Source organism: Crassostrea angulata, chromosome 5, assembly GCF_025612915.1.
Source record: "Crassostrea angulata isolate pt1a10 chromosome 5, ASM2561291v2, whole genome shotgun sequence".
NCBI classification, from domain to species: domain Eukaryota; kingdom Metazoa; phylum Mollusca; class Bivalvia; order Ostreida; family Ostreidae; genus Magallana; species Magallana angulata.
Genome location: NC_069115.1, coordinates 38,155,364 through 38,169,656, shown reverse-complemented (window position 1 = coordinate 38,169,656; position 14,293 = coordinate 38,155,364). Strand labels below are relative to the sequence as shown.

General features: G+C 33.1%; 1 protein-coding gene across 1 annotated transcript; it reads right to left on the bottom strand.

The window, feature by feature from the left end:
* Window positions 1-1,435: 1,435 nt before the first annotated feature.
* Window positions 1,436-10,850, bottom strand: LOC128186082 (uncharacterized). Its single transcript, XM_052855810.1, has 4 exons — window positions 10,637-10,850; window positions 4,916-5,045; window positions 3,999-4,129; window positions 1,436-2,611 (listed from the first exon to the last, which is right to left on the bottom strand). Exons 1-4 carry the CDS (start codon window positions 10,692-10,694, stop codon window positions 2,328-2,330), a joined length of 603 nt encoding a protein of 200 aa, XP_052711770.1. The 5' UTR covers window positions 10,695-10,850; the 3' UTR covers window positions 1,436-2,327.
* Window positions 10,851-14,293: the final 3,443 nt, after the last annotated feature.

Sequence of the window (14,293 nt, the reverse complement as noted above, 5' to 3'; positions counted from 1 at the left end):
TCAAACCGACATCGTCGGACACCCACGGTCGGTCTCGCTTCTCTTATTGAGACCGACCGTGCGTTTCCGGCGATGTCCGACAAATACCACCATGCAGTGGGAAATTGTCTCACGAAAGGATGAGCGAGCTTAAAGATATTATATAATAAAAAAAAAAATTTGTTCCATAAGAAAAAACAATTGTTGGTTCAAATGGGAAAAAACTTATACAAACAAAGACTGTAATATTTTTTATGTACATGTACGAGACATTTTTATTGTTTCTTATCTTGTTTCTCGTCACCGTCATACACAAGCAATGTTATCGTCTGTTAGGGATACAATCACACACACACGAATCCGGAAATTATTGTATGAATCAATCATTTCTTAATTTTATTAATTATTCATTGTTTTTTTTTTCTTCTATTTCAGGGGTGAGAGACCGAAAATAGATTGATCCAATTGTGTTCGTAACAATAACTAAAACTTAGTGAAACGAAGGTAAGCACTTAATTTTTTATGAAGAGAATTGGAATCAAAGTACTGAAGTACTGACGGGAGTTGATTTTATGGATTATCATTTATTTTAAAATCAATTAGTCTTGCATGGCAATTAGTTTCTAGTTTGTATTTGAATACGCACTTTTTATAAAATGAATTTTTAGACTTTTCCGACAAGAATTTCGAGAAACCCCATATGAATCATGTTGTGTAATATTTAAAGATAGATTTCAACTACTAGTATGTATTAGTTATCAAAACAATTCTATGAGTTGTATGGATCCAAGCACTATTGAAATCGAACTCTAGTCTCATTTAACTAGACGTACGCTCGACTGTCTTCGTAAATATCCGACAAGCAAGAGAGCCCCCTCTCTGCTTGTCGCAGATTTACGGAGACAGCCGAGCGTCTGGTTGAACGAGACTATATTAACTCTGGCGTAGGAATACATGAGACTACAAAAATATCTAATTTGTTCGTAGTATTAAAAATTTGACTATTTTCAAAGTGTTTATAGATAAGTTTCCTTGAAAAACAATGCTTCAGCATACATTACATCGAATTTTTTTTCTATTATTTTCAAGACCTTAGTCTTGTCAGCGGTGATGATTTGTGCTTAGGTCCAAACACTGTTTCACTTTCGGTTTGCCAGAGTAAGTACATATGAGAGTTGATTAAAATCAACTCCCAAAAATTAAATATAAGTTTATGTATACGTATGTAATGAACACAATATGATTTAAAAATTGAAATGACTGTAAAGTGCACTGCTTAGACACACACAAAAACTTCTCAAGATATACCGGTAGTTTTTTGGTTCAACTATTTATTCACATCAACAGACATGGGCAAAAATAGTTAATATGTTCTGACATGTAAATGTACACTCCTGAGTAACTAACATTCATAACTCTTTGTGAACATTGCGATTGCTATTAATTTTCAAACAGATAAGTACTTATACATTCGTGTAACTAGCTTCTCCTCGGCATATAATATATACATGAATAGTAGATTTAATCTGATAAAATGACGTATCATTGCACACCCATCAAGGCAAAGTTGTAAAGGCATTTACATGTATCATAGAAATATTCGCATAATTATGAACATGCTATGAATTTACTATATTTTAATACACTCACGCTGTGTCAATTTTTCGTACAAAAACACAATCATTTTAACATCTATATACATGTATAAAAATATATGTGTGCATGATATTTGACATGTAAAATAATCGTACCTTATAAAACCCTTGTTAAACGAAGGATAGCTTTACAGTATGCATATAAAATTCGGTAATATAAAATAACATTCTAAACTACGTTCCATTCATTAAGAATGAGTATTATAACAAATTCCAAAAAAATGTTCTTCCAGTATTTACATGTTTATTATACCATATAATGACAATTCTATGTACATGTACACAATGTACCGGTATTCAAGAAATAGATTAATTTACCCTGAATAAAAAGTTGATGATATGGTATCAACCAACATATGAAAATGAGAACAACATCAGCATCCGTGTTTCGTATCAAAGGCATTAATATCAGAACGATATACATGCACGTGCAGTCATGAAAAAATCTCGGATTTTGAATATAGGATTTTTTAAAAGTAAGCAATTCAGTAATGAATGATATAAAAAGAAAATTCATTGAAAAAATGAATATTAGCATTTTCAAGGAGGGAAAAACAAACAACAATATCAAAAATAATATACATGTGGCCAACAAAAGATAGTGTCAGATAGACATTGAAAAAAAATAATTAAATTTAAAATTAAAAAAAATATAATTATCAAAAAATTACTGACAGCTTTTCCTTGCAAATATCACGCAACAGCACTCGAATCTACTGAAAATTCGATCGCTGTATCATTTTCCTCAGTCTCGTTTTGTACTGTCACCGTAACTTCGTCACTCTGTATCGCGTCCAGGTAATTAGGGGGGTCTTTGACATACGACGGACATCTTGGAATGTGCATTTCAAACACGACGCCGTCCTCCATTAAAGTACACGGACACTGATACAGATCCAGGACAGCATATGGAGGCGGAGAGGCCTCAGAGTTCGTTTGCACTGCGGCAGATACAGTGTCAACTGATGACCTTTGACCTGAAATAAAGAGATTGTACATATAGATCAAGGTGAGACATTTCCATTTGTTGCTTTATACTCTGTCTGAAGATATCCTCGATTCTCATTTTGTTTTTAAAATGGGAATTAAAATTAAAATTGTCAACATTTTTAAATAGATCAGGGTTCAAACGATGTTGATTCTAAACTTTGATTTTTTTTTTCAAGATTTCTACGTTAAAACGCCCCTCTTGCTTAATACCAGCTTTTAATACATGTCTAAATAATGCGAGGCTATGAGGATTATTTTAATTGCAACACACCCGGATGATAACGTTAAAAACTTGTATGAGGTATCCTGAGTGCCTTCCAAATGGAGAAAAGAAGTCAACATTGCCCATTTCAAATCTCCGTAAGAAATCAAATCTTGTGAATTGTGAATTTTTCCGAGTGAAAAATGATAATGTGTGAATGAAATTAACTTTGATAATTTCCCTTTTATCAATTTCAATTAAACTTCTTTCACAAATATGTGTATATCTTTATTAAAAATGATCAAAATGTACTGCTTAATATTTTGGGACAAGCTATAAAAAGAAATTAATACGGAATCATTACTATCAACAGATCAAAAAATGATGGATAAATATTAAGCGATTTAGTATAAATATTGGATAAGATGGGTCAAATTCAGTTCTGATCAAAGATACATGAACTCTGACTTATACATGTAAATTAAAAGAAACCATTTCCACCGCAATTAATGCTAAATAATCATGCATGTTCTGTTTCACGTTGCTTTTGCAAGGTATGCTGAAGTTAATTATCGATAATAATTATTCATATTTCTTTTGGTAACTCATAAATTAATAAAAGCAAATTTGTAAAGGTTTATACGGTGGCATAGTTTACCTTAATACAATAATGTGTACTTATATATATTATTCCAGTTTTTACAAATGAATGGTATGATATGAATTCATCAATATTTGTTGAATACCGATTTCGTTATTGCGTTTATCCACTATAAATTAAATTTTCATTATAATGCAGATTTGATAACTTGAACCGATAAGATGATCCGATGATCCGTCCACAGCTTGAAACTGTAATTTTGAGTAAATTCACGAAAATTGGTGTTGACAGATAGTGGTGAAACCAAAGTACTTTTAATTTAAGAAAAAATCCTCATGGCACACATTATTAGGTAGACGATACACGTTAATTTAAATATAAATAGTGCCTGATTGGGAGGGTAACAGTTGAATTTGACATCCTGAGAACACTATTGTCAACCGACGCGAAGCGTGTTACCCGTTGCCAAGCGTGTTGCTAACGCTGAGGGTAATAGAACGGATTATCAACTGCGTCTAAACCAATCAGATTTCAGTATTTAACATGAAAGTATGATAATATAAAATACTACCTGATGCATGCCCTTTTTTGTAGAGACGGTTGCACATCTTTTCACAGTTCATGCAGAAAAACATCATACAGATCACGGTCAACAAAGAGCCGATCACAGCAACAAAGAAAATGGCGGCGGTGGTGCTCGCTCTGAAAGATGATTTAATTTTTTTTATTGTTGCATTCATAGGTTTTCGAATTAGAGAGAACGAGTAAAAGTAACGAATGTATGTCTATTAATTAATTTTTTGCAATATTATGCTCAGTTTGTTTTTTCAACTTTCCTTTGCTGTAAGATACTGGTTATCATTTTCATTGTTATTTAGTTGAAACTAGTGTAGTTCGTATGCCGGTTTCAATTTTGCTATATAATATTTACAAATAATTAATTTTTGTTGTTGAAAGAATGGGATTATTGTTAACCCAATTCATAAAGCGTGGTGACCTTAATATATACTGTGAGGACATACCTTTCTTCTACACATTTGAGTAATTTATAAACCCCAGTAAAATGAGTCCAGAATGATAAACAATATTTAATTTCAAAAGAATGTTTGAATCTCTCTCTCTCTCTCTCTCTCTCTCTCTCTCTCTCTCTCTCTCTCCACACCATGTATTAGACGAGGAAACAACCATGATAATAAGGGTACTATTATTCTAGTTCGAAGCTCCCATTTGTTGATTTCTTGGGATTGATTTTACGCAAAAGAGAGATGTGTTATGAAAATACAAAATGATCTTATTCCTTTGTTCCTTTGATTTTCAAGAGTGTGTACATAGTACAAGATAAATAATATTTAGGTTATAAATATCTGGTAGGTGAATGATGTATGGCGGAGATTTAGAATGCGTGGTTTGCTCTCGCTCTCTCTCTCTCTCTCTCTCTCTCTCTCTCTCTCTCTCTCTCTCTCTCTCTCCAATGTATTATATACATACATGGAAGTATCGTCGACGACAGGTTTGTGAGCATCATTAGAACAGCATGTATGGTTTGTATGGTTGCTCCTACAGTTTACGAAGGAGCAATCTTCGTCGCTCGGAAATACGTCCGGATCACCTACGGTCACTACAAAATAAAACCAAAAAACTTAATCACTGACTACACAATTAAAACAAAACTTATATTGAGCAACTACAATAAAATCAAAAAAAACTTATTCAATGGCAACACAATACAATAAAACTTATTGTATTGAGCGACAAAAATTAAATCAAAAACTTATCTAATGACTACACAATAAAGCTGAACTTATCGAGCGAATAAATTTAAAACAAGAAAAATTATTTAATGACTTCACAAGAAAACAAAACTTATATCAAACGACTGCAAATGAAATAGAAAAAAAAATAATCACTGACTTCACAATAAAACAATATATTGAGCGTCTTCACTTATTAGGTTGACATAACGACCTGTAGTTTAAAAAGTAAATGCTTGCTTATAACTCTTTTGCCATTGTTTGTGTCTGTCAAAAAAAGACCGAAAGAATTATGGTTTTAATGGCCTAGAAAAGATAAACTCTTGACTTCAAAGAGAGCGAAGTATGCGACTTGATCTAGATTGGATGGTAGGAATGGAGCAGTTCGAAACAAACTTCATGTACATAAGTGCAACAAATAAATATATAAAGACTGAAAAATCATCAGCTTACAAAGTTTATTCGACTTCATATATATACATACTAGAAAATCTTCAGGGTGAGCAAAAACATGAGACCTTCATATTTTGGTTTACTCAATTCAATCAGTGTTCTCATTTTATCCACTTGACCTTTCTCTAACAATATATTATCTGTACTTTAAAAAAGTAATTCACATGTAAAGTGTTTTGGTGGTCGTCCTTCGGAACGCAGAACAGGTACCCAATAGTCTAGCTTGGTCACCAACTTACGGTAATTTATGAGGTCCAAAGCTGGCATTGATATCAAACAAGGCCAAGCGAAGGTATTGGGTTGATCGATATAGACAGATGATCATCGAAAATTTACAGCATATCAGCGTTTACACGTTTTTATATGAACGTCTGAAAAGGATTTTCTTTTTGTAATTTGGTAAAGCTGAAACCTAAACCACTAATCAATTTAATTTTAAAATTTCTAAAATAAAAAATGTCCTCATAACTCTATTTAAATAGAGTTGCACTTTCCATATCAAAAGAAGCCTAAACTACCGAACATTTTAAAATTTTCAAAACAAAAATATCCTTATACATGTAACTCTATTTAAATAGAGTTGCACTTTCCATATCAAATGTGTACATAGCTAGAAATATTTATTTTAGTTACTGAAATAGAGTTACTGTATAAATCAGATGTTTACCCATTTAAAAGAGAATACGCCATTATAGCAAAAGAATTCCTCCTAGGCCGTAACCCTTTACAAACCTTTTAAAAAAACTCACAAAAGGGTTATCTCCACCAGATGTGAATTTAACATTCATGAAATTGCATCTTAACGTCTATGTGTATTTAGTTTCGAATCAGTGAAAGAAATTTGAACTTTAAGATATTCCTGATAAATTGATGTACTTAAATGCTATGAATTCATTTTTGGAAGATCAACTGAGGTTCTCTGAAAAGTGCGTTTGAAAATGATAGTTTTTAGGTAAATTTTCTTTCTAGGATATACATGTACATGATTAATATTTTGCACAGGCGTCGGAACCGGGGGGGCTAGGGGGGCTTAATTGCCCCCCCCCCCACTTTTTTTTGCAAAGTTAGACCTTACCATTAGGCACATAGCTTAATAGAGGGTTCAGCCCCCCCCCCCCCCCCCCCCCCCACCCATACACACTTTTTCTCGCAGCAAACATAATTGATCTGAAATTTATCTTGCTTGAAAAGATTAAAATATTAAGAAGTTGGAGTCATGGGTACATGTATACTAGCCCCCCCCCCCCCCCCCATTAGGAATTTCATGATATGGGGAAGAAGAAAAATGTTGGTAGGTAAGAATTTTTTTTGGAACTATGGTATACCCCCCCCCTCCCACCCCCACGGATTAGGATTTTCATGATTTATGGAATTATGATTTGTCAAGATTTCTGAGGAAGAGTCAAGCCCCTCACTTTCAATTTGCTTCCGGCGCCACTGTTTTGGTACATTTTCCAAAGGAGTTTAACCTTGAGTAAGTGAAGAGAGCCAAACTTCATGTGGAAAAAATATTTTCCTTCCATTGAAAAAAAATTCGTATAATATTAAAGAGAATGGCGGTCTCTACCTGGATGAAAAGAGCGCGGGTATCTATCAATTACATCAATAAAGTGGATTTATTTATCTATATTTCGATCAATCAAACAACCAAGTGAAGAGCAGAGTTTTTTTAGTTTTAGTTTCTTATTTTTATCGATCGACTTTTGCAATTGCATGTCAAAACGCTATTATAAAACTCTTCAATTCTCACGAGTCAACAAAATGAATATTTATTATCCAGTCTAATCTGTCAAAAACATACTTCAAGTTGCTGTCCCTATTGTACGTTTTGATTTTCTCCTTCTACGTTGCGCACGTGACCGAAGGCCACTACGTGTAATTTATGATCATGTTTGTAGAGTGGGTACAGGTCTCTCCCCTAGTATTTACTACATCAGGGTTACCGTTGAAGGAAACCTACTTTTCAATGAACCCCAAAGCAATTCATTGACCACACATTATTGACCCTTTCAATGTATTTGCATACATATATACACTTTATAACTAAATGTACTTTTTGAAGTGACCAGAAAAATGTGTTTCAATGCATATAGTTACTTGTTTGTGCCTAAATGTACTTTTAAGAGAGTTGTATATATAGTCGATCGTGGCAATTTGTCAAGTTTTATATATATATATATATATATATATATATATATATATATATATATATATATATATATATATATATATATATATATATATATATATATATATATATATATATATAAATAATTATATATATGACGCTACTTATTAATTTAAGGGACATATAACATTGGTAATTTAATACATAACAATATGACGTCTGGTAAATTTTTGGCCTCCTTTATAATTGTTTCTGTGAGTGAATTAATGAATAAATTTTGGTTTAAGATGGCCCCATTGACGTAGCTCCATTTATAAGCACTGTAAGAATGTGCTTGCAATTATTTCCTGTAAATTGTTAATCTTTTCTGCAGTGATCGCTACCTTCATAACCCACAAGAATCACCAAAGAAAGCATTTTATTGTTTAAATAATGGTCCTGACAATGTATTTCTAAATAAATTTAATCAAATCTATACACTTTGGTGATTACGAATTACGGTGTTTTTGTACCAAATATACGAATATAGGTACACATATACCTAGAATCTAGGTATATATGTACCTATATTCGTATAATCTAGGTCATAGATTACAGAGAGAGAGAGAGAGAGAGAGAGAGAGAGAGAGAGAGAGTCGTTTATTCAGCTCGCAATTTTCAGTATCTATTTTAATTTATTTCTTTCTCCTAATGTGGCGTCTAGTAATTTTTTTGGCCTTCTCTATAACAGTTTCATAATACAGGGAGTGAAATAATGAATAAACTTTGGTTTATGATGGCCATCATGTATCGTATACATATTGATCTACAAGTGAGATTTATTAGTAGGATTTAAGTAAAACTTCTGTTCGGCGATTCTACAAAGTAATATCAAAATAAAATTTAGCTTGATGTTCCTGTTAACACATCTTAATGTCATTGCAGTCTTTTTCCTTCTTTTAAATCCTTCCGAATTCTTTTTCATGAAAAAAGATATTTTTTATTCGCTTTTTTCAAAACTAATCATTTTTCATATTCACAATCATATTTTTTTTTTAAATTAATCAAGTTGGGCAACTCCTTTATCATAAATATCGATATTGCACGAAGCCTTATGAAACAAATCTTACAATCAATGCACCCATTCAGGCATTCTTTAGCTCTGTATTATGGTAAAGACAGCATGAGGTCGCTCAAGACATCATCAATTGTAACGTTGTAAAGAATAAACTGGTGTGATATTGTAAATAAAAAATATTTCTTCCTTAAGTGCAAGTGCTTTTGTAATTTTATCGACAAGCTGTACGAATTCTAAGGAAAATTCTAATACAAACTATGGTGTTTGTGGAGTATTATCATTTAAAAAAATTCCCACAAGTTGGATGGAATTTTTTCCAAGGGTTGTTAAACATTGAAAAAAGGCCCATTTGGGTTTAGACCATTTATTAAAAAGTCGTACTATTTTAAGATTGATTTTTGTACATAAAAGATTATGTGTTTGTTATTTATGTTAAGAGTATATATAATTCATGCTTATGGATATAGCAAGAGAAATAGAAGATTCTTCTGAAATAACGAGCTGCTTTTTCTTATTGAAGCAGTCTTACACTACACCCCCCCCCCAAAAAAAAAGGGGGGGGGGGTAAAAGACAGCAATATAATATGCATAAGTCTCTGAATCTTTTTTTATGTATATATACATGTACTCTCCATGGCCAGATCTCGATTTTTCCGTTGGGGGAGGGTGAGAAGATCATATATTAATTTTTTATGCACGGGGTGGGGTGGGGAGATATCATCGGCCTATTTTTGGTAAATTTTAACTTTACCTGTTTACTGTCATAATGGTGACTTATAAGTTAAACTTTTCAAAGAGGGAGAGGGATTTCCTGGCCCCCTCTATAGATTAGTGGATTCTCTCTGCACTATAAGCAAGGTTAGAATTTTTTTTTCAAAATTATTTAAAAGGGTTCTTTTTAAATGCAGGACAAAATTGACGTCAAATTACAATATGTATAATATGTAAAGAGCTAGAGAATCGTGAAATAAAAATGAATTTAAAAAAGAAGTTTTTATTGTAGATATTTGCATCAATTATGGCATGAAGGCAAGAAATATCAGATATATTGGATCATGCAGGCAGTAAAAACGCCTCACGCCTTGCTGTTAGTATGTAGCCTAATTATACTGAAATAAATGGTGAACTTTAAAGGGTAAATAATATACGTGTTTACTGGAACGTATATTCTATAATTATATACGTACACGAATCCCCGACCATTGTGATAGCGATCCACATGGTAAACATCTAATTAAAATGTGTTAATATCAAAACCCTAACTATTACAGAGTACAAAGTTTATAGTGGAACACAAAAGACATGATTCTCTCTCTCTCTCTCTCTCTCTCTCTCTCTCTCTCTCTCTCTCTCTCTCTCTCTCTCTCTCTCTGTATTTAAACGACGTAATTTAATGCTGAGAGAGTAGCAAGGAAAGAGTTGTACTTGAGAGAGAGAGAGAGAGAGAGAGAGAGAGAGAGAGAGAGAGAGATGAATGTCGGATTCAATTCGTGATCACAACCACTTCTTTATATCTGTTTATGTCTATATATCCTAACTTTTTTTAAATCTGCTCTTTATACAATAAGTTATATATCTTAACATTTTTAAATGACGTAGATGATAATTCACAGAAATTTATCCCCGTATAATTTTATCGGCGGAATAATCTGTTTTTACTTTATGCTAATTTTTTTGTACCAGCAGACATTATACCCGACTATACACTGTATATTCATGTCACAGTTAATGAACCATCCCATCCCACGACGACAATAACAAAATTACCCCAAGACACCAGCTAAATAGGTTAAAAATATCAACACGCAAGGTAAACTTACCTGTTACAAGGAGAAAGTTGATCACTAAAACTCCGTATTTATACATTGTTTTCCGCATTCCCGGACCAATTTAGGAGCAACTTCCTGAGATCTAGTACACCTGACTAAACTTACAATTGACCGTAGTTTATTTTTAAAAGGCCTGCATCTTTGAAAGAGGTGGGTCGTTGTTTTTGTTACGCTGGGGGTTTTAAATTGCGCTTTAGTTTGTTCGTGACCTCAACAGTAGTGAAAACGTGAGCAAGAACCAATCAACTTAGACCTACCCCAAATGATATCTGTGTCAAAATACCATGGTTTTTGGGGTATATTGGGAAGACAGGCCTACATATTAAACTTATGTTTAAAAGTAATTTAATTTGAAGATAAGACAGACTAGGTTTACAGTGTAAACAGATTATTGCCCACATTCATACCTATGTTTAAACCAGGTTTAGCTGTAAGAAGGACTCACATATTTTAAATCTGTTTCATACCTGCTTCTCAGGAGTGAGCTCTTCTCAGAAATTAGGGTAAACCTAAACCTGGTCTTGGGTAGGTTTAAATGAGAAAGATAGTATTATTCTAACTATGGAAGACCACATAGATGGGGTAGAAATGCTTGAACGTATTGACCAACTGTTTGTTAGACGACCAAGAACTATCCGTGATAGATTAGATCCATTTCTTTTTTATGATGAAGATTTTTTTGGTGAGATTCCGTTTTTGTAAACGTGACACTCTCCTTATAATGGACATGCTTCGAATGATCTAGAACCAAATCAGAGGTTCACCCCTCAACCAGCTTTTGATAACGTTAAGATTTTTTGCTACAGGAGCATTTCAGCAAGTGAGTGGGGATTTATTTGGGATTTCACAGTCAACAATAAGTAGGGTTGTTAAAAGAGTTTCCCATGCTTTGGCATCAAGGGAAGTTATTCAGTGTCCTCAAGGTAACAACCTACTTCAGGTACAGAGGGGTTTCATGGACATTGGAAGAATTCCCGGAGTAGTTGGTGCAATCGATTGTACCCGCATATCAATTCAGTCCCCTAGAGGTAGAAATTCAAAAGTTTACAGAAATAGAAAAGGAATCTTTTCTATTAATGTGCAAGCTATATGTGATCACGAGTGTAATTTCACAAACATTGTAGCTAGATGGCCAGGCAGCACCCATGATAGCAGAATCTTTGCGCCTCGTTTAAGAGACACGAGATAGACGGAATATTATTGGTTGACAATGGATATCCGCTTCGACAATATTTAATAACACCGTTATTACATTGTAACACTAGACCTGAAATAGTTTTTAACATTGCACACTGTCATTCTCGTGTTAAAAGTGAAAATGCCTTTGGAATTTTAAAAAGAATGTTTCCCTGCCTCAGAATAAAGCTCAGCCTAAAACTTCAAACTGTACTACATGTAATAGTGTCACGTGTAATATTATACAACATGCGTAGAAAGTGGAATGGTCGTTTGCCATTCAATGACGATGCTGATATCAATGACCCCATCGTTCCAGTCCCAGTACCACAACGTCCCAATCAGGGGAGACAGGCCATCAGAATGTTTCTAATAAGGCATATTCAGTAATAAGTTTTCCCATTCAAATTTTTCTCCTGGATCATTTTAGCATCAGTAGCTTTGTTTTCAATTATATCCTTTTTTTTACCCTACTAAATCAATAAGGGTATACACTTTTCGAGTTCCGTAAAATTTGGACCTTTCTTCACAGCTATTGTACATGCAATACCAAATTAATAAAGCAAACAAAAGAGAGGTTCAGGTAAAACAAGTTTTATTTTAAGTGTGAAACACAGATGAGTTCAAAGTGAACTCAGCTCAAATGGGATTTAAAAACAGTTTACCTGCACTAGGCTAACTCCTTAAATCTACCTTACCTAAGACACAGGTGTGAATATGGGCATATGTCTGTCACATAACTACCAATGTTCAAAATGTATCTAATTCAAGTTATGTTTTTATTAAATATATTTCAGAATTTGTGTTAATTAGGAAAGATGCTGAGAAAAGTTTCACCGTGTGAAATCTTCTCCTTGTATTTGACACCGTTTTCCCTGTCACTAGCGTTGAGTGACTTAAACTGACATATGCACTCACTAGTAACTATAGACATTACTAATGAATAACTGTCTATTTTATCAAAATATGTTTTAATTGTTATCTTGGCCATGTTTAATCATACGGCTTTTGGAGAAGAACGGTTCCAAGACGCTTGCACATGTATCATCAACCCCCGACCTCGCGAATTAGTGTTTGAGAATGAATGTTGTTAAACAAATACAGACTTGTGCATTTTCCATGGGTCACAAAAGCGAGTCACAATTTGTGCTAACACTATACATTCATATTGCACCGGATCATAGTATTTTTAACCCATCTCTCTCTCTCTCTCTCTCTCTCTCTCTCTCTCTCTCTCTCTCTCTCTCTCTCTTAAAGAATTATCAGAACAACTACATGTAGGTCAGATCAAATTTGGAAGCTCCAGTTTATTCCGGAAGGAGATTGTCGAATCTTGAATTATCTGACGCGGGCAGGTTTGATTTATTGCATAGAACATGTTTCAAAAGAAATAGAATTTAAAAAAAAAATCATGCAATTATTATTCTATCTAGCCAAGGATTTACGGTCCACGTGCACTCTGCTCCTCAACAACTTTACGATTCACTTTGCTCCTCTACAACTTTCCGATAATTACAAAACTGGTGTACGTATAATTAACATAGGTTCTTTATTCGCTATTTGATTATTTAAATTCTACATGTAAATATATTTTTAATCACTGATTAAGAGAAAGGAATGAATTAAAATAGGTAGTGAAAATTGCGAACAAGCTCAAATAAACGACCCTACCCCACTACATGAATTAAATCTCTCTCTCTCTCTCTCTCTCTCTCTCTCTCTCTCTCTCTCTCTCTCTCTCTCTCTGCTATAAGTTGATCTTCCTCCAATTATAAAAATAATGTACGCATGCCTACAACATACATGTAATCTATGTTTGAATGTACCTATATTCGTATATATTCGGTTCAAAACACCGCAATAATCATAAATGGAATTGATTAACTTAATTTAAAAATGTTAAATAGGCCTATATACCTAGCATATTTATAGTCAAGACCATTATAAAAAATACCCTGCAGTCTCGATTTCATGGATCACCTCGGTAAAATTATACATGGTGTTTTAAGAGGGATGGATGGTTGTGGTCTTTTTTAGACTGTATCAATCTCCTATAGAAGAAGAACTCTGTATAAATTTATATTAGCAAAATACTCAAAATAATAAGCTAAAAATTAATGTTTTTTTTCTTTACTTATTCAAAAATATTTCAAAGTTTAGCGAATCAAAACTAAAGGTTTAGACTGATGGTTAATTTGTTGATAACCCCGCCCCCTTTAAAAAATATTGAAATTAATATAAATGTATATCTTTTCATATTATTCTAGATATTTATGTTGGACTAACATGGAATTTATTTATTTTTACTTTTAATTATTGTACAAATGTAATGATTATCGTGTATAGTAAATAAATCAATATATAAATGATCGACTATGATAGATAGATGTTTTGTTAAAAATGCGACACACATCCGGATAACATGACAGAACTGTATAATTTTTCTTGTTCAGTTATTGATCATTAAAAACT

What these genes read in the sequence shown, in the direction of transcription:
- LOC128186082 (XM_052855810.1), bottom strand. Translation starts at nt 10,694, where the DNA reads ATGCGGAAAACAATGTATAAATACGGAGTTTTAGTGATCAACTTTCTC. An exon ending in CAACTTTCTCCTTGTAACAG is followed by an intron (nt 5,046 to 10,636) that starts GTAAGTTTACCT and finishes TTTATTTTGTAG; the next exon opens with TGACCGTAGGTGATCCGGAC. An exon ending in GTCGTCGACGATACTTCCAT is followed by an intron (nt 4,130 to 4,915) that starts GTATGTATATAA and finishes ATCATCTTTCAG; the next exon opens with AGCGAGCACCACCGCCGCCA.